Source organism: Cydia splendana, chromosome 20, assembly GCF_910591565.1.
Source record: "Cydia splendana chromosome 20, ilCydSple1.2, whole genome shotgun sequence".
NCBI lineage: Eukaryota > Metazoa > Arthropoda > Insecta > Lepidoptera > Tortricidae > Cydia > Cydia splendana.
The window spans coordinates 13,355,778-13,383,663 of record NC_085979.1 but is presented as its reverse complement, the minus strand read 5'-3'; the positions used below and the strand labels follow the sequence as shown (position 1 = coordinate 13,383,663).

General features: G+C 38.0%; 1 protein-coding gene across 1 annotated transcript; it reads left to right on the top strand.

Moving 5' to 3' along the window:
- The first annotated feature begins 385 nt into the window (after positions 1-385).
- Positions 386-27,886, top strand: LOC134800504 (E3 ubiquitin-protein ligase MYLIP). The gene is made up of 6 exons (XM_063772973.1): positions 386-711; positions 21,402-22,162; positions 23,190-23,406; positions 25,820-26,011; positions 26,509-26,633; positions 27,162-27,886. The coding sequence occupies exons 1-6, from the start codon at positions 628-630 to the stop codon at positions 27,259-27,261; spliced, it is 1,479 nt and encodes a 492-aa protein (XP_063629043.1). The 5' UTR covers positions 386-627; the 3' UTR covers positions 27,262-27,886.

Below are 27,886 nucleotides of genomic sequence, written 5' to 3'. Positions count from 1 at the left end.
TTATTTATTTTCTCAATTAAAGGTACCATTATTAGCGATCTTCAAATTAACCTTTAAAACTTAGTACTTTATTCACAGAAATCTGTGACTTTATATATTATATTGTAAAGTAGGGAAACCGTTGGCCTCTATGTAGCTGTCTCTCTCTTACATAGCGCAAATAATGAAACAGAAATGTAAATCCATTCCACTCCCATCTATTTGACACGCTGTGTTTTGTTGTGGTAATCGCACAGTTTGTGTTGCAATGACTGGATCATTCATATACAATTACTACATTCTCGCATCAAAGCAGCAATGGATCTGTAATTAGTGTTTTAAACGCACGCTCGTTTGGCCAAAGTCCAAGACCGCTCCCTCGCTAGGCGTCACGTCACCGCTTCTTTCTTTATCATTGTGAAGGCAAACTTAACATAGTATGGCCGTCATTTGGAAGTATTCACAGTTTTACTTCCACAAAGAATACGCGATAAACATTGCACAGAGCGAATTAAGAAAGACATTTATTAATAAATTCTTTACGCGAGTGACATAAACATTGAAGGAGCAGTGAAATAATATTAATTGTTTTTAATTCGGTCGCCTTCTGTTTTCTAATTTTTCACGGATTTCTTGTTTTTATCCAAAATGTGGCTAATCAGTCAACCGAACGGAGTGATCCAGGAGGTGAAGGCAGAACCCAACGCCATTGGGCAGCAGTGCCTGGAAAGAGTAAGTGCTTTTTATGCTTATTTTTCAAAAAAACATTGAATGTTTTGCTAAATTTTAGCTGTAAATTTGACAACACAGAGCCTGTTTTTTTTTAATTTCGAATGTTTCGAGGTCGAAGGACATGTGCCAGCCTTACATAATTAACCCTTAATTAACCAAACGATAATTATTCAAAAATAAATAATAAAATTGTGCAATTGTGTAAAATCCTCACTAACACACACAATGTTATTTTTAAGTTTATAACATTAGTAAATTACCGGTTTTAAGGGGATTTTTATCAAATGGTTTTAATAATGAAGACCGTGCTTCTATTAAAATTACAATGCTAGCTGTAGAAACACGTTGTCGACGTCAGACTTACCTTGCGGACTTTGGACCCGGCTGCGATCACGCTCTCTTGCCGTGCAAGTACCAAACTTTACATTTTTTACGTTCAACATTTACATTTGATAGGTACATAGTTGGTAAAATTTCAATCGAATGCCAATAGTTTTTACTTTAGGGCTTTTCGAATCATCATACGGATGGCCTATGGTATACACCTGTCTCTTAATGAGACCATTAGTGTCTAACTTTTGACACGTTATTAATTTAGTTATAAAGTGGTTTCATTTGACATTTAGGTAACCAGTTGTTTACTGGAGGCCTATAAATCACCAATTCAAATTATAACCAGAACTTGTAGGTAAATACCTACCTAATAAGTTAATGTTCCCAAATATAACTAAGTACAGTCTCGGTCATTATTGACCTTGTGTATACTAAAGTATAGGTGCATTGGGGTAATATCGTATGCGGGTTAGGAAATTGCTAATATCTTCTTATCCACAAACACTTCCTATTATAGCAACAGTCAGCAAAATGCCGTTATAAGTGGTTCTGGTTAGCCATTTTCGAAATGAACGCTCTTACAAAGTTATCCCAATACAACTTATATACCAACACATATTATTATATTAATACATTATACCAACTTCATACTTAATTATGTCTGTAGATACCTCAAAACTTGATATCTAAAAGACAAACCGTAAGACAGACTTCATTTCTACTCCTAGGTCCCGAAATACCGTGATTGTTTTGTTTTGACTGGTCCAACCTAGATATTTGGTAGTAAATTCCTTGAAGTCCGATTACGGCGCCAAAACGGTTCGTTTTCGCTGGCCGGTGGCCAAATCAAAATGATTTCACACGCCACTTTAAATTCAGGTTGGTTTTCAGGGAAATAGGTATTTCGGTTTTGCACCGACCTACTTGCACTATTCTTATAAAACACTCTAGCATTTTGTGAAAGACAACCAGGTAACAGACCGTGTAAGAATATACCTACATTTTCGCCTTGTACCTAGGAAAAAAGTAGAGTTTTACCAAGTTGGCAGCGATTTTGATAGCCGAGACGGTGCAAGTGTTAAGTAAACGTCATAATTTCAAAGAAGTTTGTCGTTGAAATTAACACTTGCACCGTCTGGGCTATCATTGCTATCAAAATCGCTGCCAAATTAGCTTGGTCTGACTCTAGAAGTAACAATCTCATCTGCCCCTGCAGAAACATTTCTTCTATATTGATCCAAAGTAATTGACCAGATTTCTTTGCTCTTGAGTGTAGGTGCATGGCGTTTACTGCATGTCGCGCATCTTAATACCTACCTATTTATAAACGTTTTGACCATGTCCTTTGATCGATGACTAGGCGGGTATTTACCTACTTACTTGATCAATTCAAGTTTTATGAGAAAACGCACTTTCTTGATTGTGGAATTGTAGATGTACCTACTTACCTATTTTTAAAGCGGATTTCAATACGAGACTGGAATTTACACCAGCGGGCTCAGCACGGTTCCATTTTTATCGACTATCACTATGCGCGTCCCTTTCGCACTTACATACTTGTTAGAACGTGACAGGCATGGTGACAAGGGATAAAAACGCGACCGTGCTAAGCCGCCAGGCATTGGTAATCGATTAATTTCGTTCAAGTACGGTAATATCTAATGTAACCTACCTACATAGGATAAGGTCCTTAAGAATACCCAATGTAGGTAGGTACCTACTTATCTTAAAAGTTATCCCAACTCAACATACAGACTTTAGAGCAATTACAGTACTTATACCTACCTACCTAGTATGTACTAAGTATCATTTATTAACCTACAGGAAAACCACGAGTAAAATTGCAACCTGTGCTGTTCTTTAAACTTCCTGGTCAATCAGAAACCCTATATCAAACTTCCTCAACCATCCTAAGCCTTAAAATAACCCAAGGTATTACCCAGAAGGTTATAATTGTGTAATTTTTTATCTGAGTCATACGCCATTTTGATTTCTCGTAACCGCTTCTCACCGGCGATTGTGCGTCGGGTCCAAAGTCCACCAGCTGGCCGTGTAATTCTTATTGCCAATCGAATTTCAACGAGTCAAACGCTCCATTGACCCAGTATACGCGAGATATTCTACTTGTAACGGATCACGAGCTCACAGTTTCGCTGGTTCTGCTGAGCGTTCTGTGTCGCTTGCGCTCGGTAGGCGTAGGGAATACACAGCTTGTGCGTTCACGTGGCCGCTGCGTGAAATAAATGAAAACGGTTCTCTAATCATAACTAACCATTTAGAATTCGAACTTTTTTCAGTCTTTTGTTTAAATTTGTGTGCTTAACTGCCGCATTATTTTAAGTCGAGAGCGTTTTAATTTTTATGGTTGTTAAATAAATGTAACAAACCTATACGTCATGCCAAATATGGAAGACCATTAACATATTGAACCATCCATGTTTTGTATGTAAATTAATACCAGAACTCTCATTTTCTAAGCTTATTTTTTTAAGTTCTTAGGTATTTGGGACAGCTAGTATTTTTGCTACAAGCAGGTCCATTCAGTTGCTAACGCAAATTATAAGCACGATGCATTACATAATGCTAAAAGTAATTGAACTGCTTATTCAGACCGGTATTCCCTACATAGCCACTAGATTCTATGATCTATGCTACTTGTGCAACAGTACGGTTACCATCAGTTTGTCACTGACGTAAACGCCGTCGAGAACGTAATTTACTTTCTATACATCTCGCTCGCACTCGCATATTAGTGCAAACGGGATGTATAGAAAGTAAATTACGTTCTCGACGGCGTTTATGTCAGTGAGAAACTGATGGTAACCGTACAGGTTTCCTTCCTAGCAAAGTGGTTCAGTAAGTACTAAGTAGGTATAGGTACCAACCAACTACTTAAGTTATAAATGAATGAAACAGACAGAAGAATCTAATTTTACTTTCTTCATTGGATCCACAAAAGGGTTTCTAGTTCTACAAAACAAATGACAACTTTTCGAAAGTGCGAAGTATACGAAACGAACCGCGGCCGCAGGCAATAAAGAACTCTATTGTGGAATGAATACAGTTTGAATTGCCTTAATTAATGCATTTAACCTTACTCGATGCTAACACGCCTAGCAGAGTCCAAAGTCCAACCCGAGCGGTATATTTAACTCAATTCGACTGTCTCACCGACTTTATTAGACAAGGGTTACAGTATATTTAGTACCTACACGTTGAAACTGCCCTAGATTCTACGAATAGGTAAAGGAAACAAACGAATTGTTAGCAGTTTCACAATCGACCCAAATCGGTATTGCGAAATACCATTGACATCGAAAATCACAAAACTGCGTGATGGACACGAAGCAACCTAGAAAATACAGAATTGTGGAATATGCAAGCAAGTATTAAGGCTTTATAAGTCGTTGGACATTTTGATATTATACTTTAGCTTGATTCAACTAACATCTTTAAATTGCCTTGGCATTTAATGTGAGACTAAAATCTAAAGATATTGGTAGGTATTACCTATCATTGGTAACTAGTTTTTGCAGTATCAGAATCACACTCGAAGCTTCTATTCAATTTAGTTCGCGCAAAAACTAGACGAATTGTTAATTGCTTTGCATTTGAACTTTCCAATTGGGCCGGTGGACTTTGGAGCCACACGTCACCCGGCCTTCTGTTGTAACCATACCGACGTTGTTTGTCACAATATCCTTCGGCGTTATGATTGCCTGGTATGTGCCGACGCGCTGTGGGTACAAAGGTAAACCACGATTTTATGGAATGATAATGATAGTTAAGAGTAGTTAGACGAATTGTAGGTGGTTGTGTTTCGTAATGATTACAGCTAAAAGGTCTTACTTCCCCACTGGGTTGAAACTTTCAACTTGAAAGACTTGAAAGGCCATAATTATGAATCTGTTGATCTAAATCTGATTAAGTACGTCAAATAGTAAAATCACTAATTTTAATTGCCAAGATTTCTACTCCTTTGCTTTGCAAGCTCAAAATATGTGGAGGATAGAAACATTAGAAACCAAGTTATTAAAAGGATTCGAAAATCCGCAACAGACATATTCCTGCATGTTTTCTGGTTGCATAAGGATTCTCGGTCTTAAATTGCTTTACGGACCCATCCATCTGGTTTCTCAGAACTTTCTCTCACATTAGTCATTCGAAACAAAAACTTATGCACATGTTACGTGATCCCATCGCTAAGCATGTGGATATGCAAAAATACGTTCGTAAAAGCGATCGAGCAAACCTAATAGTCCTCCACTTAAAAGAAGTGAAGGAAATCTACGTAGGTAGAAAATTTTAAGCAACATTACTTAACAACACGAAGATAATAACTGTCAAAGCATATAACATGAACATGACGTTTGGACAGTTTCCGATTTTTAACCGCCTACATAAACACAAAAACAGTAGGTTATTAATTCGACTATATGTTATTGTGTTTGTTACGCCATTACTCAACCCATTATGAATTTATTATGATAATTTGAAAGTTTATTTTTTACTTTACAACCTTATATTTTCGAACAGAAAAGGTAACAACAATTCGTCACCGCATTGTGTTGTACGTTGATCTTGAGCTGAGCTGTTTTATGTATATATTGAATCAATATCTTTGCTATGCCGCAAACGATCTTAGAGAATCTTTTCCTCGGACATACTTTATTTTACCGTGTCTCTAATAATACCTTAGTGGCAGCATAATGATTTATATAGAATTCTCAAGCTGACCATGTGGCTTTAATTATATAGCCTCAATACTTCACTGCGAACAGAGGGGTTCTGTTTGTACATCTGTTTAAATGATGCATCTGGAGCATTTAACACTCAACACGCAAATTTAGAACAAGAGGTTTATTGCGAAAGAGTTTTGGCGGTTCCGATTCTGAGCACAAAAATGTTGATGATGGTACCTATATTATATGTTGAATGTAAGGTGCATTGGGGTAACTGCGAAAGCTTCCGCTGCTGCAAAGCTTATCGAAGCATCTTTTCTTACTGTTCCTACAGTAGAAATGGCTTCTAATTAACCCTATCGCACTTACCCCAATGCACCTTAGGTCATTTTTATAGCATGTTCAATAAAATAACGAATAGCAAATTTTAGATTTAGAGCTTCCGTATTTTGGCATTCAGTGTTTGAAAAAGGAAGTGTAAATTGGGCAGTCTACGTGACTTTAGCACGAGGAGACTCCGTGATCGAGGACCTTGGCTCACATACCATTATCTTGCCTTTGCTGATCGCTGGCTTCTATAAGCGCAACTATGTATTTGAAAACTCGGCTAACTGTATACTCTTGTCTTATGAGAACATTGAGAACAAGAACAAGGTCTACAATGCAGTTTACACTTAGCGCGGTAAATTATGGGTTAGGTGTTGCGAAAACCTTTGGATTACATTATAACCGTTCAAAAATGAATTCTGACTGTTTGGCCATAAAATACAAGTCCGTCGTCTTTAACTAATTTAAAATTTGAAGATGAAATTAAGCATGTTGTGGAGTTTCTTTGAAGTAAAGTCAGTAAAAGTAATAGTCATATTGTTATTATAATATATGTATAAGTGCATAAAACATTTTAAATGCGTAAACTGCAGAGATAAATGCGGTGATAGTAAGTATGTATATCGCGATGAACTTACATCAATTAATCGTCCGAGTCACACCAAGTTATCGGTAATTAATGTAACCAGGCACTGATAGCCCAAGACGGTACCTTGTCACTTTGACCCGTGCGTACACAATCTTACGTAACCGGGAGATAATTTACTTCGATAAGGTTCTTCGATTACGGTATACGGTTCAAAATTACAGGATATGTACGGTTTAGTGATTTCGTCATTCACTCATATAGGTATCGAAGAATGAGAGGTGTCTAGTAATTTTAGACGTTATTGCTACAGGTTTTAGGTTGGAATTTGGTTAAATTGTTGTTTTCATACGATAAGACCGGACCATACAGGTCATCGCTAGAATGATAAAGTGACACACACCGACATACTTAATACTAATATTGTTTGTAAAATGGATGTGGTAAAAAAGCGATAAGTTTAGCAATTAAGATAACTCCTTGGCAACTGTAGGTACTGATAATACTTCCACATTCCTTCCTCCCATAAATGATGAAATCCAAACATCTTTACGGATTTGTGTCAAGATATTTTCAACTGCATGCATGCTAACTGTGACGAGTTGAGGACTCCAGTTTACAATCCATAGGACAGTCCTTCGGATTCGGAGTTAGAGGGGATTAGTCCTTTTAGTCAATAATATTTTCTCATTTCTCAATTGACTGTCTATGATTTCCTAAAACCCAAACGTGTTTACATCTCAACTTCTCAAGTAAAACTGTCCAGTATACAAAGATCTCCGTATAGGTATAGTTATTAAGAATCTTGAGCTCATGTTCATTATAGTTCGTTTCAATATGGGGCGCTAATGATGATGATGATGGATAAATCATTAAAGTATGCAGTAGGTATTAAAATATTAGCTTAAAAAGTGTTTACACTTTGTAAACAATACGACATTGTTTAGGTTACGTCGAATACCCGGCAGTTGTAAAAATTGGTTTTACACCTTGTTGTCACAGTATGAATAAATTTTATAACCTTTTTATTGTTTCCTGTAAATAAAATGTGTACTTATAATATGTACTCACTTTTGTCGCAAACATCTCAAGTATAATGACGTCACAAAGAAATTAAGCATGTTATTTTCTCCTAATCAAATTGGGGATTATACTCTGAACCGGACCTTGTTATCACATATTTGTTATTGATAAGACATTTTAATTTGTGCTAAGTAAGCTTGTATCCAAGCGAGGTATGATAAGAATAAGATCTTAAATACTAAACAATTATCAGACTTTAGTAGTAGTTTCGGAAACAAAGTCAAATAATTGAAATAATATTCTATTCACGTTTTCCGAAAAACTTTTTATCCCTAAAAATATGTAGGTATACCTAAACATAAACATATTTTTTTAGTATCATGTAGATTAGATCGAAATTACGAAATCTGGAGCAAGGTTACTACGCAATCAAAGATTCCAGTACGATTCCATGTTTACAAAGATATTGGGGACTAGGGAGTAGAGAGTCACAGACGCATACGCTGGGCCGCTCACGTACGCAACTCCCGCGCACCTTGAGCGTGCGTTTACACGCTGTGGTCATTATAACATGGAGGAAAACTTACTGCGACTTACTGATACTGCGATTTTTATCCTCTTGCTTCAATGTTAAGGTTGATGTTTGAAAGAATTTGTAATTTTTTTTTGGGAAGTAATTTTTTAACGATTATTTCTTAATGATTGGTGTTGCTTGGCTTTAGCACTTTTTCGGCGATGACGAGAAATATCCGTGTATCTATGGATTAACAGAAATTAATAACCAAGGTGTACGATTTACTTTATGTTAGTTAGGTTCCTACTATATGCTTTCTGCATCAAGCCTGTTTGACAATAGTCCCTTACATGTAAATTATTTCGTACATACAAAGATAAACCTAAATACATACCTACGTCATAAAGTTGCCGTGTTATTTAATATTCAACCTACTCTATTTCATAATGTTGACAGCTCAAAAAAAGACAGTCTAAAATGGATCATTTTTTTAAGCGTTGTCATGGCCACGCGCTCACCTCGTGGTGTTTCCTGGAATACTTCCAAAATGGAGTTGTCATCGTGTCACTGACCAGTCGTAGGATTATTTCAATGTGTATTAGAACGTCCTTGGCAAGATCATTTGGGGAGTCAATAGCTGACAAAAAGTCAGTGACTTAAACAATCAACAGCGTCTTTTCAGAAGTAACTTAGATTGAAATAAGCTTTAGAGTTTTGATATAAAGTCTAGATTTGGAGGGACATTAGTTACGTAGACTTAGCTAAGTTGACCAGTTGAGTCTTCATTTACATAAGCTTTCTGCTTTACAATAAAGTCAAGATGCTCCGAAGGAAAGCCTCAAAGGCCCTTTCACTTGGATCTGGTAATGCCTTTGATTCAAATGTATAAATTATAACTTTTTGCGATTTCTTAAATAACTGACCTACACTGGAATCCTCTATAAAAACGAAAAACCATTTTCACTAATGCTGCTCTGAAAATACTTTCAGATTGGCGCAGAACCAAGACTCCAATTTCATAATATTGGAGGGTTTTGCATTTTTCATTCGTAGAATATGAATAATTTAATATCCGTATCGGATCGGAAATGTGAATAAGGTCAGGCCAATTGGGAATAAGGTACACTTCCTGCTCTGATTAAAATGATAAGTTTAAATAATTGAATGATTACGTACAGCAACGGATTTTTGACTTTATTTATACCTTAATTCAAATACAAAGGCTTCCTGTTTATTGTTGTTTTCATGTGGACAAAATTTAATACGTCATTAAGTCTGACTGCACCTTGTCAGTCCCATGAAATGATAAACAAAATCTGAAAATATAAACCTAAAGCAAATACAAAATCTAAGGTGCAACCGTGTTTAACTTATCTAGCTAAAATATCAGATAAACATTTGACAAATATGTTATTTGCGCGAGTCCAGCAAAACATCAAGATGGCGACGTTATGTACCTACGCATATGCGTATGCGCATATTTTACGGGGCCTGTATGGCGAAGGCCGAGCGATGAATTAAACTGTTTATTTTCGCCATATTTGTACAACTTTAATACACTACAGCGTGGTTAAAGAACTATTTACGGTTAACAGCATTATTTACATTTATGAAGAATTTCGCAATTGTTGTTTATATGTTTCGAACCAAAAATTAAAACTACCTGCATACATCATATAAATATGAAATACCATCTAGCACAGATAATAAAATAGAAAACTATGTCTTCCACGATTCACGATTTAAATTTGGATGATCGCCAGAGCTCCCAACTTCAGCAAAAATGTAGGTACGTTAAATAAAACCGAGAAAAGACAACGTGGTCTGACATAAACGAGCTGCATTTAGTCGTAAGGATAATATCAAATTAATAGGTATTCTAATTTAGAACATGTTTTATCCCTGACAACCAAAATACGAGTCAATCCTAAAGCAAACAGTACAAATTATGATGTTTGCACAACCTATTAAGGCTCGCTATTTGATAGAATTTCATAGAACATTCGTAGTCCAAAGTCCATGTGGCTCGTATCGTTTAATTTCTAGTGAATAGTCCATAATTTCCAGCAGCGTGTGTCAACAATGACTCAATAACGCCATTTAAGTTCACATTATCAGCTATTCAAATGTTAAGTTGCTCGAATACAACCGCAACATTCCAGACTCCAGAGAGTCCAGAGTTCTCAAGACTGTACGATTTTGCAATTTTGTCATTAGGTGCCATTGGAACAAATTCGAGTGCAGACTCAAATATGCGTTTTTTTTGAAGCTAGCGGAAAATTGATCGAGGACACAGGAATGAGATGAGTAGGAACATTTTCGACTTATGTCGAAGCCTAAGTTAAGACTCTTTTTAGGTTAGTCGAACGGTCAAAGATACAGGCGATTTTCCCTAGACGAACCTGAGTTCCCTTTACTGCTCACAGTTCAAGTTGTTCTTTATACGCCACAACGCTATTATAAATAAAACAGATTAAGCATAAGCTCTTGAATAATCAACAATAAGCGATAAGTTCAAAATAGGCCCAACTACAATAACAACTAATTCTCGTGACAATTTCCTTGATTGTAGAGTGCATGAAAACAACTGATAGTGGGAACTGCGCAGTACACCTGCGTGTTTTGGTGTCATGGTTGAACCGACCCCTGCGGAGTTCGATAACAGTTTGAAATAGGCTGTTTATCAAATTAGATTGTTAATATAAACAATTAAATCTGATAATTTAAGAGGATAACTGTTCAGATGGAGATGAACACTGTTATTCATATGCAGTATCACTCATTAAGACTAATTGAGAAAGGAATTCATCGTATGTTATGATAAAAAGCTGTGTATAGTCATCTTCATCTACTGTTCCTCTTTCATGATATGATACGAACCCGTCTAAATCTACCAGATTTTAAGACTTCATAGTTTGATGTACCTACTATTGAGTTTAACTACTGATACTAATCGCTGAAGTACTTACAGGAACAGAATTTAATATTCTAATGATGAATTGATTGCGCGAGGGACTACGTGACCAGAATCGTGTGTCTACTTAATTACAATAACAATTAGTATAGAAGCAATGATACAAAGTATAAACACAAAGTTAAGTTTGAAGTGAAACAACAAAGGTAAATTTGAAGTGTAACAAATGTGCAAATAATACAAATTATAGATGTTTTTATTAAAATTTGAATAACATTGTGACATCAGTCTTGACACTATCAGTTCAAATTGACTTAAGTCTTGTACATTTAACAATAAGCACCACCATTTTCGTTACGACTTAGCAGGTATTTACAAAGCTACAGTAAATAGGTATACGAGTACATATGTAAGACGCCACTCGACCTATGCGATGATCATAAAAGCAAATGTTCTCATGTGCCGCGCAAACAAACGAGAAGAGAATAACATCACATGGCAAATAGCAACAGAGTCTAAACCTACGCAAATACAACCTTTGTTCGTTCAACTTAACACGACTGGCTTGCGTGATCACTAATCCTTAATACGGAAGTCACTAGTAACAGTAGTAACCCAACTACTATAAATATCTTGGCAAAATGGGCTTGCAAAAATATTAATAGAACTGTTTTTGCTAAACAATCTGGTCTGCTCTCGTTAAATTAAACAAGGGTTTATGACTGACTTGAGTTTAAGCGTTTCAAATTAGTCGGGCTGGTCGGAAATTCAAATAATCCAGACACTATGGCTTCACCTTCACGTGACACGGCGGTAGCAACGCCACAAATATAGCCGATGATGTAATACAGCTAAGTAAGGATATAAAAAGCTGTGAGGGCACTCAAAGGCAAGCCTTTGTGGGTGATAATTTGGTAAAGAGACTAGAATTGCATATAATCTTGTTTGCATTCGTTTGTAAACATGGCGAGTTTTTGCTCTGGCGGTATTGATTTGTATTTAAAAATAAATCGATTTGTTAAATCCTTGGCAACACAAAGTATTCTGGCCTTTGTTACATCCTTGGCAGCTCTAGCCTTTGTTCCAAACCAAGGCATCTAAAATACAGTGACCTCAGATTTACTTTAAACCAGCCCATTAAAATTTAAAACCCTGTCTTCTTTACATTATATGGCTGTTGTATATATTATTGTGCGTGCATAATTCTTGAGGATATGATCAGTCACAATAGAAAGCTGTTCTGTCACGGTAGATAAAAGATGGGTTGGTTATTACCCAAGAATCATCATGGTTATTTGCAACCAGCTCAGTTGCCCATTGCTTAGTAATGCGTAGTTGATTGTCCTATAACCTATAACTGGTTTGCAACAAGCTTCTAGCCGCATTTTGCCACGGATTTCTTTCTCGGCGTCCTTTTCCATCTACCATAGACCAAAAGAGACGGAATTCGAAGTTTTAAACTTGTTAGTTTTATACATTTGATATGGATTAATGGTTGTGTTCATTTAGCTTGCACGTGCCTCTCATTTCAGCGTAAGTTGACACATCCGTCCTAAAATAGGGCTCTAACGCAAAGTGCGTTCACCCTTCGCAAGTACCTGGGGCTCCAGATAACGGCGTGCAGTCTCTTTGTTCTAAACTTCTAAAGGAAGTTTGTTAGGTGCGTTTTGAAAGGTGACTGATCAAAAGCTTTATGAAACCTTCGATCCTTTGAAATTGAATCTATCTGATCTTTGTTGTCCTTTAATCTTAACCTCTTCTATTTATGAAAATAGGAAACTTGATAAACCGGTTGATATAATTTGTTTTTCGCGTCTCATTTTATATCAGATTCATAATTGTTCGTGATTGCGAACCAGTTTCTTAGCGTATGTGGCTGTCCAGTTATTTTAAGATTTTATGTGATTCGAAATGAAACCAAGGTGGAACGCAAAGCAAATGCATATTTCGCAAGTTGCTTTGTACTTATTCGTAAGGGTCACGCAAGGCAGGCTCTGGTGCCACTTTCTGTAATTTTCAAACAATTAACAATGGTCTCTTTTCTCCACAACACAACGAAATTGGGACGCTTTGCTTTTAGCCATCGAGGACTTTTTCTGTTATTTTTTTAGTCTCTTCGTTGCCAATAAATCTAGAGACAAGGTAACTATAGCATGATGTAAATATAATGCGACGAGGAAAGCTATTATAAGAGAATCAGTGAGTCATTAAGTAGGTCGTAAAACTCGTAAAGAAAATGGTTTTAGTCATCATTGTCGAACATTGTCTGGTTATCTGTTTTGTTCTACATTTATTAGAGGTTGTTTACTTCAGTTATACAATTCGTATAGAACAAATCCGAATAGCGGTAAGCCGAAGCGAAGTAAATAGTACATAATGGAATATATGCAACCTGATATTGATATTTATACAGAGTAGTACCTGTATTGAAGGGACTGGATCGTGAGATAGAATTGGCAACCAGTCCCGAGCCTCAGCAGGTCAACGAACGCGAGGATACTCCGCACCACGTTCCGAGCCTACGAATATGAAACAAAATGGCCGCCGGATTTTCACTTTTTAATAATGGCGTTGAAATTGCCACAGACAACAAAATTTTTATACTTTTTATTTTGCAGTCGTTGCGTGTTTAGTTTTCAGCGAATTTCTTTACATAAGTACTTACTTTTTAACCGACTTCAATTTCATAGAAGGAGGAGGTTCTGTATTCGGTTGTGGCTATTTTTTTTTTTTTTTCTATGTACGTTCACCGATTACTCCGACATCCGTAGTCCGATTTGAGTAATTCTTTTTTTGTTTGAAAGGAGCTACCTCCGAGTTGGTCCCATTTTAATTTGGTTCTGTTCTGATGATGGGATCCATGAGGAATTGAGGGAATTCCTCAATTTTTAAAGGCACATGCATGGTGTTTTGGGCGTTTTCTTAAGCAACTCGAGCATTTTCTCCCGAAAACCACCAATTTGATGAAGTAGACCTGATGATGATGATTATTTTGATGATAATGATGATGATTTCTTTAAATGTAAGTATGTTCAGCGATTACTCCGGCACCTGTGATCTGTGATCCGATTTGAGTAATTCTTTTTTTGTTTGGAAGAAGTTACCTCCAAGGTCTTTCCGTATTATTTTTGGTTCTGGTCTGATGATGGAATCCATGAGGAATTGAGGGAACTCCTCAATTTTTAAAGGCACGTGTTAAGTGATTTCGGGGGTTTCTAAAGTAACTCGAGCATTTGCTTCCGAAAACCACCAATTTGATGTACTGCAACTGTAGCCTTACCACGAGTTTGACATTGACACATTCGCTAACGTCTTATGCATCTAAATGTAACTTTTTATGCATCTCGCTCACACTAAGGTTAGTACGAGCGAGATGCATAGGAAGCAAGTTACAAACATGCTAGCGAATATATCAATGTCAAACTCGTGGTAAGCTGGTAAGGCTACTGATCGGGGATTAGGGTTAGGAGTTAAGGGGTCAGGGATTAAGGGGTCGGGGAATGGCGGTTGAAGGGTTGCTGGTTCAGGGTCGAGGGGTTCCTGGATCAGGGGTTGATGCGCTGTGAGGTTGAGTGATCGGGGCGTTGAGGGATTGGGTCAGTGGCGGGGCGGAGGATGGATTTAGTGTAGTAGTGACAGGAATCATAATTTCCCAGACGGACTCGAGAAAAATCCTGATTACATATTTATTAAAGAAATAGGTACACGAATTTAGTGTTAAACATGATCTTGTTTTTCATTCATGCGTCGCGCTCTTAACAATGCGTTAAAACTAAAAATGGAAAAATAAAAACTTTTTACAAAAAAAAGCAAACCGACTTCAAAAAGGATGAAATAAAATATTATCCTTTTTGAAGTCTATGCGTTACCAACTGATATGTTTGAAGTCGGTGCCAAGCTTAGTAGTAACAATACCAGTCAAAAATAACCAGCTTTATGGCTATAAATCCCATTAGAACTGTACTAATAACTATTACAAATGTGTAAGTAATTCTGTCTGCCTCTTTGTCGCCTTTTCATGGCTAAACAACTGAACCGCTTTAGGTGAAATTTGGCAAGAAGGTAAATTTCTTGAATTGTTTTATATTTTGAAATGTAGTCCTCTGGATAAGGGACGGGAAATTACTCAGTCCCAATCTCACACTTGCGTGCTATAGACTGTTCGAGCATTAGTAAGAAATGCTCTTTAAAAAATACGACGGAAAAAAATGCATTGGATTTCCACTAATGTGCCGACAAACATGGTACAGACTGCGCCAAGAAGGTTTGATCGTGTGTTCTGAGGTGTGTTCTTAGATACAATCGACGTCAAAGATATGTTTACACTTTTGCACCTTACACCTTTGTTATAAGGCGAAAAGTGTAAACATATTTTTAACGTCGACTGTACCTACAGAAAGTATGTTCATTGTCGTCGTGTAAGGCAATCCAACGTAGGTACATCCTTATCGAATCGCACCAAAATCATGGTATGCTTCAAAATTTGGCTTGGCACCGACTTCAAACATATCAGTTGGTAACGCATAGACTTCAAAAAGGATAATATTTTATTTCATCCTTTTTGAAGTCGGTTTGCTTTTTTTTTGTAAAAAGTTTTTATTAATCTTATTGAAATACGTACTCGCAATATGTAGGTGTAGGTACATTTTAGTCATTCACGTGTCTTCGGCGCCATGTCAAAGGGTTAATTTTTTACAATTTATTCTATAATGACTCATTATTCTTAGCTACGATTTAATCTACTTAATTCAATTTTGCGCAATACTTTTAACGATTAGATCACCGTTAAACTAATGAAGAATCAAGTTTCTAACAATAATTATATTTCTTAAAATAATTAACAAATAATTTACATCAAGTAAAGCAAAAGTTAGGAAGAACTAAGGCTAGTGTAAAACATAAATTTGCGTGTAGGATAATTAATATGTAAGTAGGTAATTATAATAAATGTAGTTCTATGTTAATAATATTAAGTAAACAATCATAATATTATTTACATTGCTCGTTTTACAAGGTCATAATTGTAACAACAGCATGCATACTTCTAATCTTATACCACTCCTGCACACTTTACCTTTGGACATGCATAAACATAGTGATCCAAACAAGATCTCAACCTAAAACCAGTAGCCATAGAGTTGAGAGTAGCACGACAAAGCACCACGCCACTAGATCGTGTTAGTTTACAATGCTAAGTCCTAATAGAAGTCTAGTTATTACAATTCGTTAAAAACACGCTATTGCCACGTGACTTAAAGAATGCAACGTTTTTAATGCATCGTGCTATTAGTATGTAACGGCCGCAATTGTTAAGTACTATTGCACTCTTAAGAGCGCTCTTACAAGAAAAGTCGAAATAATGCAAAATTGATGATACTAGTCGACGAAATTCAGGACTTTGCGCTCATTATTAGAAACAATGAGTACTTGTTCCAGTAAAAGCGTCTTCTTATCTTTATAAATGTCGTTGTAAATATTAGAAAAAGGACTTATTAAATTAGTAATGATTTTTTTTCTGATGGTCGTTTCCGAAAAACCCCGTGAAGCACTGAATGGCGAGCTCTTATTTGGAAATGTTGAGAATTTTACTCTGCTAAACCTGGCTATTTTGTATTACTAATACCCTGTACTTTAGGCATATCAAACTATATTTTTCCTACATACCTTTGAGAAAGAGAAAATCAAAGTAAAACGAACTCGATTTTCTCTCCGAAACAAGTGTCAATTCCTACGAAAATCTACTTAATATCGAAGTCATTTTCATACTCAAGCAATCTGCAACGTTTGCTTATACTGTTGGTATACATTAGTGTTTATGAAATTCTACTATAATTTTTTGGCAATTTTTTGAAAACTACTCTATATTACCGATGACGCGCGCTGCGCCAGCTCAGTGCCGCGGCAGAGCTTGTAGAGGCAGGACGTGTGTCGGTCGGCTCCGCACATTTTCAACGGCGACGACGAGGTTTTTTATCATTGTGTGCGGCGGGCGCCGTGTAAAACGCTATACTGTGTGCGTGTAAACCGCAACGAGAGACTTTGATCCTAGCACCGTTTTTATAGTATTATAATTTATAATGGTACAGTTTAATAAACTACCGGACAGGATTAAAAATATTTGAAACGACCTGACATTCTATATGTATTTATTTGACTCAAGATAGTACTCAGGGTCTGATGATGGAGCCGGAAGGTGGGCACCGGTACCAATCAACCATGCCACTAAACCACTTTGTGTTTAGGCTCGTTTTATTCATCTCAACAAGATCTTTGACACAAGATAGTACTCAGGGTCTGATGATGGAGCCGGAAGGTGGTCACCGGTACCAATCAACCATGCAACTAAACCACTTCGTGTTTGGGCTCGTTTGATTCGGCTCAACAAGATCTTTGACTTAAGATAGTACTCAGGGTCTGATGATGGAGCCGGAAGGTGGTCACCAGTACCAATCAACAATGCAACTAAACCACTTCGTGTTTAGGCTCGTTTTATTCGTCTCAACAAGATCTTTGACTTAAGATAGTACTCAGGGTCTGATGATGGAGCCGGAAGGTGGTCACCGGTACCAATCAACCATGCAACTAAACCACTTCGTGTTTGGGCTCGTTTGATTCGTCTCAACAAGATCTTTGGCACAAGATAATACTCAGGGTCTGATGATGGAGCCGGAAGGTGGTCACCGGTACCAATCAACCATGCAACTAAACCACTTCGTGTTTAGGCTCGTTTGATTCGTCTCAACAAGATCTTTGACACAAGATAGTACTCAGGGTCTGATGATGGAGCCGGCAGGTGGTCACCGGTACCAATCAACCATGCCACTAAACCACTTCGTGTTTAGGCTCGTTTTATTCGTTTCTATAAGATCTTTGACACAAGATAGTACTCAGGGTCTGATGTTGGAGCCGGAAGGTGGTCACCGGTACCAATCAACCATGCAACTAAACCACTTCGTGTTTAGGCTCGTTTGATTCGTCTCAACAAGACCTTGGACACAAGATAGTACTCAGGATCTGATGATGGAGCTGGAAGGTGGCCACGGGTACCAGTCTACCATGTAACTGAACCACTTCGTGTTTGGGCTCGTTTGATTTGTCGCAACAAGATCTTTGACACAAGTTAGTACTCAGGGTCTGATGATGGAGCTGGACTGTGGCCACGGGTACCAGTCTACCATGTAACTGAACCACTTCGTGTTTGGGCTCATTTGATTCGTCGCAATAAGATGTTTGACACAAGATACTACTCAGGGTCTGATGATGGAGCTGATGATGATAGACAGGTACCCGTCGCCACCTTCGCGCTCCATCATCAGACCCTGAGTACTACCTTGTGTCAAAGATCTTGTTGAGATGAATAAAACGTGCCTAAACACGAAATGGTTTAGTTGCATGGTTGATTGGTACCGGTGACCACCTTCCGGCTCCAACATCAGACCCTGAGTACTATCTTGTGTCAAAGATCTTGTTGAAACGAATAAAACGAGCCTAAACACGAAGTGGTTTAGTTGCATGGTTGATTGGTACCGGTGACCACCTTCCAGCTCCATCATCAGACTCTGAGTATCACCTAGTGTCAAAGATCTTGTTGAGACGAATCAAACGATCCTAAACACGATGTGGTTTAGTTGCATGGTTGATTGGTAATGGTACCTTCCAGCTCCATCATCAGACCCTGAGTACTGTCTTGTGTCAAAGATCTTGTTGAGACGAATCAAACGAGCCCAAACACGAAGTTGTTTAGTTACATGATAGACTGGTACCCGTGGCCACCTTCCAGCTCCATCATCAGACCCTGTGTATCTTCAGTGTCAAAGATCTTGTTGAGACGAATCAAACGAGCCTAATCATGTTACTACATGGTTGATTGGTATCCGTGACCACCTTAATCATCATCAGATCCTCAGTACCAGTTCGTTTTTAAACCCTCGTTGATACAAACTTTACAACCTATAGGTACCAAATGCAATGACGAAACATGTAAATGAGCGAGTAGGTACCTATAATTTCTTTCGAGTAATATACCTTCATAAGTACAAGTATGGGGCTATTCATAAATTACGTCGTTTCAAATGGGAGGAGTGGGGGGGGGGGGGGTCTGGACATCGGATGATGGTAACATGACGTAGGAGGAAACAGATTCATCCGAAGCTTGATTTTTGGATGATTTGAGGGGTGGGGGGGGGTCAAAAATCGTCAAAAATAGATGACGTAATTTATGAACAGCCCCTATGTACATTTGCACTGCATTTAGTATTTTCGTACTTACCAAATAACAGTTTTAGAACTTTAAAAGTTAAGTACAGTTAGTGTTGTTATGGTTGATTTCAATATGCTTCGCGAAGGATCAAGAATGTTTAATCCATCATTGTAGTGCGAGTGTGGTAGAAGGGATCGGCGTACTGAGCTCGCACGGCCTGCCGCAGCGCGTAAAATACCTAAACTCGCTCAACGCCGAAATGTAATAGCGCTCTTAACTAGCCTAGCCTACTAGGTGTTTTTATTTTATGTCTTTAAAGGTTTACGTATGGTCAGTTTGTGTTCGGATGGTATAGTCTGGCAAACCCAATTTTTCAATAAATTAGAACAAAGAAATCCTTTTGTGGTCTAGTACTAGCGAAAAGACAAATATGTATGTTCGAAATGAGACAGTCCCTGGCCAATCTATACCTACTTTTATTTATGTAAGTATTCTCTGTATTTTTCTAAGAATTATTTCTAGTGTTATGACTTATGAGCGCTACGCTCGCCTTCCATAAAGTTACAACTCACAAACAAGCTTTACCTATAAAATTCGGTTTTCTCTTATAAGATATTCCATTCTTAGCCAGATTTGCTTGGGGAGTAAATATTTTACTTAACAGTTAGCACAATTAATTGAGTTCTATCGAATGTAGGTCTTCGGTGTTGACACTGTTGACTTGGTCATATTTTCTCTACTACTATCTCCAAACTTCTTAAATCCAAGATGGTCGTCTTATTACAATTTTTAAGATTTTACGATTTACATTAACCTTTAAGCATCTGCAAATCGAGGTTATATTTAGCTTTAGCTCTTAATTTTTAGTCATTCAGAACTCAGAATTATGATTTCGTAATTTTTGCCCCTGACTATGAACGGAACGTCGAGATGTCAACATAAATGTCAGTTACATTGATTACAATTCCGTTCAATGCTAAGGCTTGTTTACAAATTATATTTCGTTTGATAAGGGCCAGAATTCGTTGACCAGTTATCTCCGTGGAAAAATAAATATGGGAGAAATTTTTCATCATTTTGACCTAATTAATATAATTTTAGAGATTTAAATGGTTAAACCAATGATGTGATAAGTATAGGTTATAATCGAACGTAATGGGTATTAATGTACATAGGTAATAATACATAGGTACCTATGACTTTATTGTAAATACCTACTAAGTGTAGTGTAATACGGTTTCAAGATTATTTGAGGGTGAATGCCCTCAGTTTTACTAAACGGGTCAAATATTATGAATGAGGTTTTATCAGTTGGTACTTGTTTTTTAAGTGCTTTAGAGTTCTTTATAAATCAAACTTATGAATGCGTAAAACGTATAAAGCAAAGATAATACCGATACCTATGTAATTCAATATTCTATGTTCATCTTACGTCTATCCTTGAGCGAGTTCTGTGCCCATTGATACTTGAGATGAGCTCTTAAGTTACCCCACAACAGCGTTCCGTAGTTGTAAATATTTGTCATCCTACCCATAGTACGTCGTTGTTACCATACCTTAATTGCCTCTACACATTTCCTGCTGCGTAAAAATAGAATTAACTGCGCATCAAGTTGATTTAACTTGAATAAGTCAACAGGTACAATATAAAGAAACATGCTTTTCTTTTGAAACTGTGACACATTCAAATGAGGTGTTTGACTTATTTGATATTTAATTTACTCAACCGAATAACAAATATGAGGTGCAGCTGGCACAGTACTGATAACTTTCCTTTGTAATAACAGTTCGTAGGCGCCATGTTGCTTGTTAATCACGCTCGTAAAACATAACACACACTCGCAGTTCGGAACTATTTATAAGTGCTAATTTAACATGTCAGCCATAGACGTAAAAACGCAAAATGTCGACTAATAATAGGTTTGAGTTGTCAGATTGCTTTCACTCCACGATGGCGTGGCTCCGTTTAGCAAATTCGCATACATTCGCACGTCTATTTCGTAAGACTTTGAATTCAAAAGCTATCAAGGCTCCCAGTCTGGGTAGTAAAGAAACTTACGCAATATTCTCTAGCAATTTCAGAGTCCTAACGTTCGATTTAATTGTTCCAGTTATGCGAAAAGCTGGAGATTGGCGCCGAGTCCGACTACTTCGGACTGCGCGTGTGCCCCGCCTCGGGGCCCAGTCGCTGGCTCAATCTGCGGAACCCACTCGACCCGCACCGCATCCCCGGCGGCCGTCTGGACCTCAGAGTCAAATTCTGGGTCCCTCCCCACCTCCTGATCAACGAACCCACCCGTCACCAGTTCTATCTCCACGCCAAACTCGACCTCACCGAAGGCAGACTCGTCGTCGCCGATCAAGAAGTGGCCAGAAGAATCATAGCCTACATAGCGCAGGCTGAAACCGGCGACTGCGACGCCGAAGTACCCCCCACTGACATCTACGCTGAATGCGACAAAATCGGACCTCAAGGCGAGAAGCCTGACGACCATTTAGAGAAAATCATTGACTACCATTGCGAGATAGTCGGCATGCGCGCGTCGCAGGCGGAATACAGGCTTCTAAAAGAGATATCGAAGCTGGAGTCGTTTGGGGAGGAGCTGTTCTTCTGCAAGCCAGTGACGCAGCTCAACAACGCTCACAACCTGTACAGTCACTTGTTGTATCACGCGCAGCAAGTTGAAGAGCCTAAGACGCGCGACGACCAGGAGATAGACGGGAGTGGGACGGTGGGGTGTCTGGCCACAGGGCAGACGGGCGCGGGCTGCGGCTGCCGGCTCAGCACGTGCGTGGGCGTGGGGCCGCACGGCATCGTGGTCTACCGGCCCGCGTGCAACGGGGAACAGGAGATCGGAGTTGAAAAACAAAGGTAAGATTAAGATTACATTGTTAACCCGCTAAAGCCGCATTCATTAAGCTTAAGATAAGCCTAATCTTTGTTTTATGGAAGTATGTTATCAGGTTGAGTGTGGATATCGGTTAGTACCCGAAGGATGTACCTGTATATCTGTTTAATAAGGCTAGTTGTTGTTTTATCTAACAGAGAATAATAGGTATGTGATATGTATGTAGAAAATCCTAGTCAGGTATGATATTGATAACATAAATAACTATAACTACCTAAGTTACGACACTTATTGCGTCAATCCCATATTTTAAATGCTAATGAAGGATATCGAAGTTGACGTAAATTGTTTTTCAGACTTTTACTAGGTTAATAAAATGCTGAATCAAAACCATATGTCTTAGTAACAGATATATATGCAACTTCGCAACAATACATTTATCACATGATTTTTATAGGTATTTTGTTAAATAGAACGTCTCTTGTTGCGTCAACAAATTTAACAAATCAATTTACATATAATAATTTCACACACAGATTTCCTTTGTGTGATGTTATTGCGATAGTGGAGTTGTCAAGCAAACAGCTACTCTTGATAAGATAAAAAGTGAACAGAGGATCTTTCTAGTGGCCCTCTAAAATATAACGAACAAATATACATGTTTGCTAAAATGTCACACAAGGCTTTAGAAACACTCACTTTTGAATCTGGTTAATCCAAATTTGATTTTACTTTTATTTTTGAAATTGTGAGAAGTAAATTTTTAGTACCTAATTTGGGACAAAATTACATCCGGTATGATGATAATTATAGTCACATCCGGTTACAATTCAGTAATGTCAAAACCTTTAACAATAATTTACATTATATTGAAAACATTATCTGATTGTGATTAGGTACATTATCTATTTCAGGCACGCATTTCTCATTGCTAAATATAATTATACCGAGATTGTACCTAAAGAAGCATGACCTTCTTGATTAAACTAAACAAACCTTGTCCTGGTAAGCTAGAAACCCAAAAACTAATCAAAACCCCCATCTTTTCAGCATCCCGTACACAGCGATCCACCGCGCGCAGCCAATGCGGCGTAATTTCCAGCTGACATACGTGACAGGGGAGGGACACGAAGCCACGCTTCACGTCAAGATGGCGACCTCAGGGCAGGCGGGCGCGGTGTACCGCGCGGTGACGGAGCGACACGCGTTCTACTGCTGCGAGACTGTTCGGAGTGACGTCACGGAGCAGTTCATTAGGGATCTAAAGGTGATTATCTAATGTTTTGTTTGAGGAAGGCAGAGGACGCGTGGCTATCAGGATGGCCGTGTCGATAGGCTGATACGCTTTGCCGTGTGGTGACAGTAAGTCACTGTGTGGCAGTGATATTACAGAACTGTAGGAATCTGACATTAGGAATTGTTATTTATCTATTGTAGTTATTTTCGGAGCGAAAAAGACGAGCTGGAACACGCCAGCGATGTTTCTAGATTCCAGTATTACCACCCAAATTTGGAAGGACTAGTTACAAAGTTACAGCTTCAATTGAGGACCGGTTAACTTAGAAGAACCCTCAGTAACTTATTACGAATAACGATAGTCATTACTCGAATTGATTCGCCCCATACCGAGAAACTTTAAACAGAACCCATAGTGTCCCATAGTCGTTGAAAATACGGATACGGTTAGAATTGGATTTGTAGACATCATAAATTTCCAAGAACAAAACCATAATTCATGCGTTTACGACTCATTGGTACTAATTTACGAGTAACTTACAGTAAAATATTGAGTAAGGTCGCTCGAAACGTGATGTTTCTTCGATGCGCAATACGAGAATTTCACGCTTGCAGAAACTGATAGCCCACTGTTGAGACATCTATGGAAATGTAAAATTAACAGCCAAAAAACACCACTATGTCAGTTGTTAATATGGTCGATATCTGCTTGCTAGTTTGTTCTGTATATTTTGCATGAGAACAACTGAAAATGTTTACTCAAATATCTTCACGTGATCGCTATATCTATCTTTAGTCCTCCGTTACCACAATATTTATGTTATCTATTCATTACATTATATCTAGATCAAATATGGTATGTATGACACAACAACGGCTTAGTATACATGTATATACATATGTACATATATGTATGTATATTCTAGAACCGCTGCTAATAAAATTATACGATATGATATGATGATAAATTACTAATTGTGGAAAATTGTCGTTACAGTACGGTCAATTCGTACGGTCAGCCAAAAAAGTGGTCTACCACTTTTCGACTCTATCAATCAGATGATAGAGTCGAAAAGTGGTAGACCACTTTCTTGGCTGACTGTACCTTGTCACAGTGACAATAGTATGAGGTCCCTAGTGACAAAGAGAATAGAGTATAGGCCAAATGTATGGTGCAATCTTTTCGAGCGATGGCGCCATAACTTTCAGCCTACTCTCGAGTAGATGGCGTTAATATTAATATTTAATAAATTAACACATATCAGTGACATACTAAGGATCAAAGTCAAATGGCGTTCTAACAGTTTTATGTTCTGTCGAAAGATGGCAGTAAATTTACAGTGGCTACATAATTTACTTTGACAATCCGTCTCTATATACTCTATTCTCTTTGCTAGTGACTTTCATATCGATTGCCACTGTGACAAGTTACGAAATGATTAGTTAAATTCTTTGACTGTACTTACCTATTAGTGTCTCAATAATACAAAAGGAAGGAAGACAGAAATCTATAAATTATAAGTTTTCTAACTGATATACTCAATTTTTCAACTTGTAAATTATATTTTTGGAAGTTTAAAAGGATTTAGTGCGCATAATTTATTAGGGACACGGTAAATGTCAAGCCGAAACGTATAATGATGTTAATTAAACGTATATTAAAAACCAATCAAGTGAACTTTGCTCCCAATTGTTATTCGAAAAGACACACCTTCTTTTTACGATTGTTCTGTTCGTGCTAAATTAAAGAAAAAGTTAAATATATTGTATTAAATTACCAATACATACCTAAAGGTAGGTATTGAATTCATTGACCCTTGTTTTTTGTGCGCTATTTCTTTTCGGATAAACAGCAATTCAGGTTGCCCTGTATTTTAAAGAAACACTTTGATATTTTTAGGTATTATGGCCTCGTTTTATAATCGACCTTGTTTCAGCTCGTCCGTTAAACATTTATCTGTGGCATAACCATTACTGTAGGTATATAGTCTCTCTCTGTGATGTATTACTACACCAGTAATATCTAAAACAATATTAAAATCATTAGATGTTTTGCGATTGAATGTCTCGTTAAATGGCGCCCTAAATTATTCTGTTTGTATCATTATTTACACTATTAACAGTATTAACTGACAGTTCCTATACCTTAATACAAAGACATAAGGTTCACAGATACATAAGTATAACAGGAAGAATTGAATGGAAAGTCACCGACCTGCTGTTGTGGAATACCACTTACTACTATCAAATGGAGCTTATAAATATATGAAAACTCGCGGTCATCGCTCATAGGCGAGTGATCGTTTATTTCAGAATCAGATCTCTATATCTATACCTCACACTATTTTGAGCCGCCGACTCTCGGGCGAGTGACGCCGGTGTGGGGTCTTTCTTAATGTGAATTTTGTATATCAGGTCTTAAAATGAGTATTCCATTGTTGCAGGGCACGATAGCGTCCATCTTCAACGACTCGACGACGCTGGGCCGCCGCTACGTGTTCGACATCCGGCGCACGTGCCGCGAGGTGCACGACGGCGCGCGCCGCGCCGCGCACGCCGCCGCCGCGCACGCGCACGCGCACGCGCACGCGCACGAGCCGAGACCGCGCCGCCGCGAATCTGGGACAGACAACAAGGTACGACTATTACCCTAGTATAAAGTTACGAGGAAGGCCAGCAATCGCAGGAAACAGTTGTGCGTGAAGACAGGCACTACCGGTCCACGTTAATTCGATCAAGTCAGAATCATCACGGACGATGTGACTTTGTCGTGACGTATTTCTGCTAATAATGATGATATTAATGGTACTGTAGTATAAAATATCTAGCGATACTTACGTAACGCCATCTGTTGTGGTTGGACCCCAACGAATGGTAGTACTTAGTGAGATGAAACTCCTTTGTTATTCAAATAATCGAGGAATCAACCTTCTTAAAAAATTAAGTCATTTAAAAATGTGTTATTGTATACTTAGATCCTCAACTACTCAACTGACACTCAAAATAAGTCATCAACCAGATTACTGTTTACATTTGTCACTGCTCAGAAAATTTAACGTTATTATTTGGAGATGTCAGTACCTATACCCAACCTCTTATATAATCACTAACCAAGCCCGTTCCTTGCCCACAGGAGTCCCGTGGCCGCTCCCGCAGCGGCGGCTCAACCCTCGCGTGCCGCGTGTGCATGGACAGCGCTATGGACACGCTGTTCCTGCCCTGCAGACACGTGGTCTGCTGTCAGGAGTGCGCACCCAGGTATGTACAAGTCCATTAAAAAAATTCAAAAATTCATTCAGCCAATACGCCACTAAGGCACTTTTACATGTCAAGTCTGTAGACGCAGCTTTAGACACCTATGAAACTGCGATTGGACAGTCCGGAGCATAATGGTTAAAGTTAAATAGCTCAAAACATGGCTAGCCAGTGGTAAACCAGATCTATGGTCGCTCCGCTACTGCTAGGCATCTAAACCTCACTCAGACCAAGTATGGAAATTAACAAAACTTCGTTGTTGTGTTGGTAGTAAAAGTCATCATTGGCCTCAAAAGCTAAATTTGTTTCTTGAAAAAGCTTCAATATCTGATTTTAGAATGATGGAAAAAGTAATATCGTAATTAAATAACACTAGCAGCAATATTAGATATAGGTAGGGTTAATTTTTTTTTACCTACTCTGCAAGTTGGCTTGACTTAATAATATTTAGCAACATTTGTATCCATATCTGCCCTCTTGGAAACTATTTTTGTCAACAAAAATTAACAAAACCCCTCCATATTGTTACAGATGCGAACGATGCCCGCTGTGCCGCGGCGAGATAGAGAAAACCATGCACATCTTCCTTCCCATCGAGTACCAGAGCAGCGCCCTGCTCATCGACAAATGAGCATCGCATAACCGACATTTTGCTCAAAATGTGACGGTTGTCGATATCTGGCGTGCCTGCGTGTGTGTCTAGTCAGCGAGTGTGACAGACCCTTTACCTGAAATGGGTTAAAGTGGTCCCTTGTGGAAGAAAGTGGGATTGTATACAGTTAGTAAAGACTGGTGTTCGAGACCTAATGGTCTACAAGTGCATTTTTTTACCTACAATTAAGTTGGAATGTTCGGAATCCATATGGAAACGTACTTAAGCTAACAATGTAACCTTAGTTTGTAATACCTTCGTTTTAGAAGGGTGATAAAAAAAAGGAAAAATATTCGAAAATCGGCAAAAATTCTGTAGAATTAACTATGTGATAACTGGATTAGCAATAATTTGTTTAATATTCTCTGTTTTGCACTGACTGGGACTCTATTTTGACTATGTTTGTATTGTTTGTATACGGAAAAAAAAACTACCCTTTGCATTTTGTATAAATTCTTGCCTTTATTGGACTGTACTTTGGATCTTTAAAATTTTCCTTACTTTAAAGTTAATTATGTAAGTTAATTAAAAACGTAAGACCCGTGGTCTGTAAGATTTAACAAATAAAAAGATATGAAAATAAACAATAATTATGTTACAACTA

Coding starts and splice junctions, on each gene's coding strand:
- LOC134800504 (XM_063772973.1), top strand. CDS start 628: ATGTGGCTAATCAGTCAACCGAACGGAGTGATCCAGGAGGTGAAGGCA. Junction 712..21,401: donor GGCAGCAGTGCCTGGAAAGA/GTAAGTGCTTTT, acceptor TAATTGTTCCAG/TTATGCGAAAAGCTGGAGAT. Junction 26,634..27,161: donor TGTCAGGAGTGCGCACCCAG/GTATGTACAAGT, acceptor ATATTGTTACAG/ATGCGAACGATGCCCGCTGT.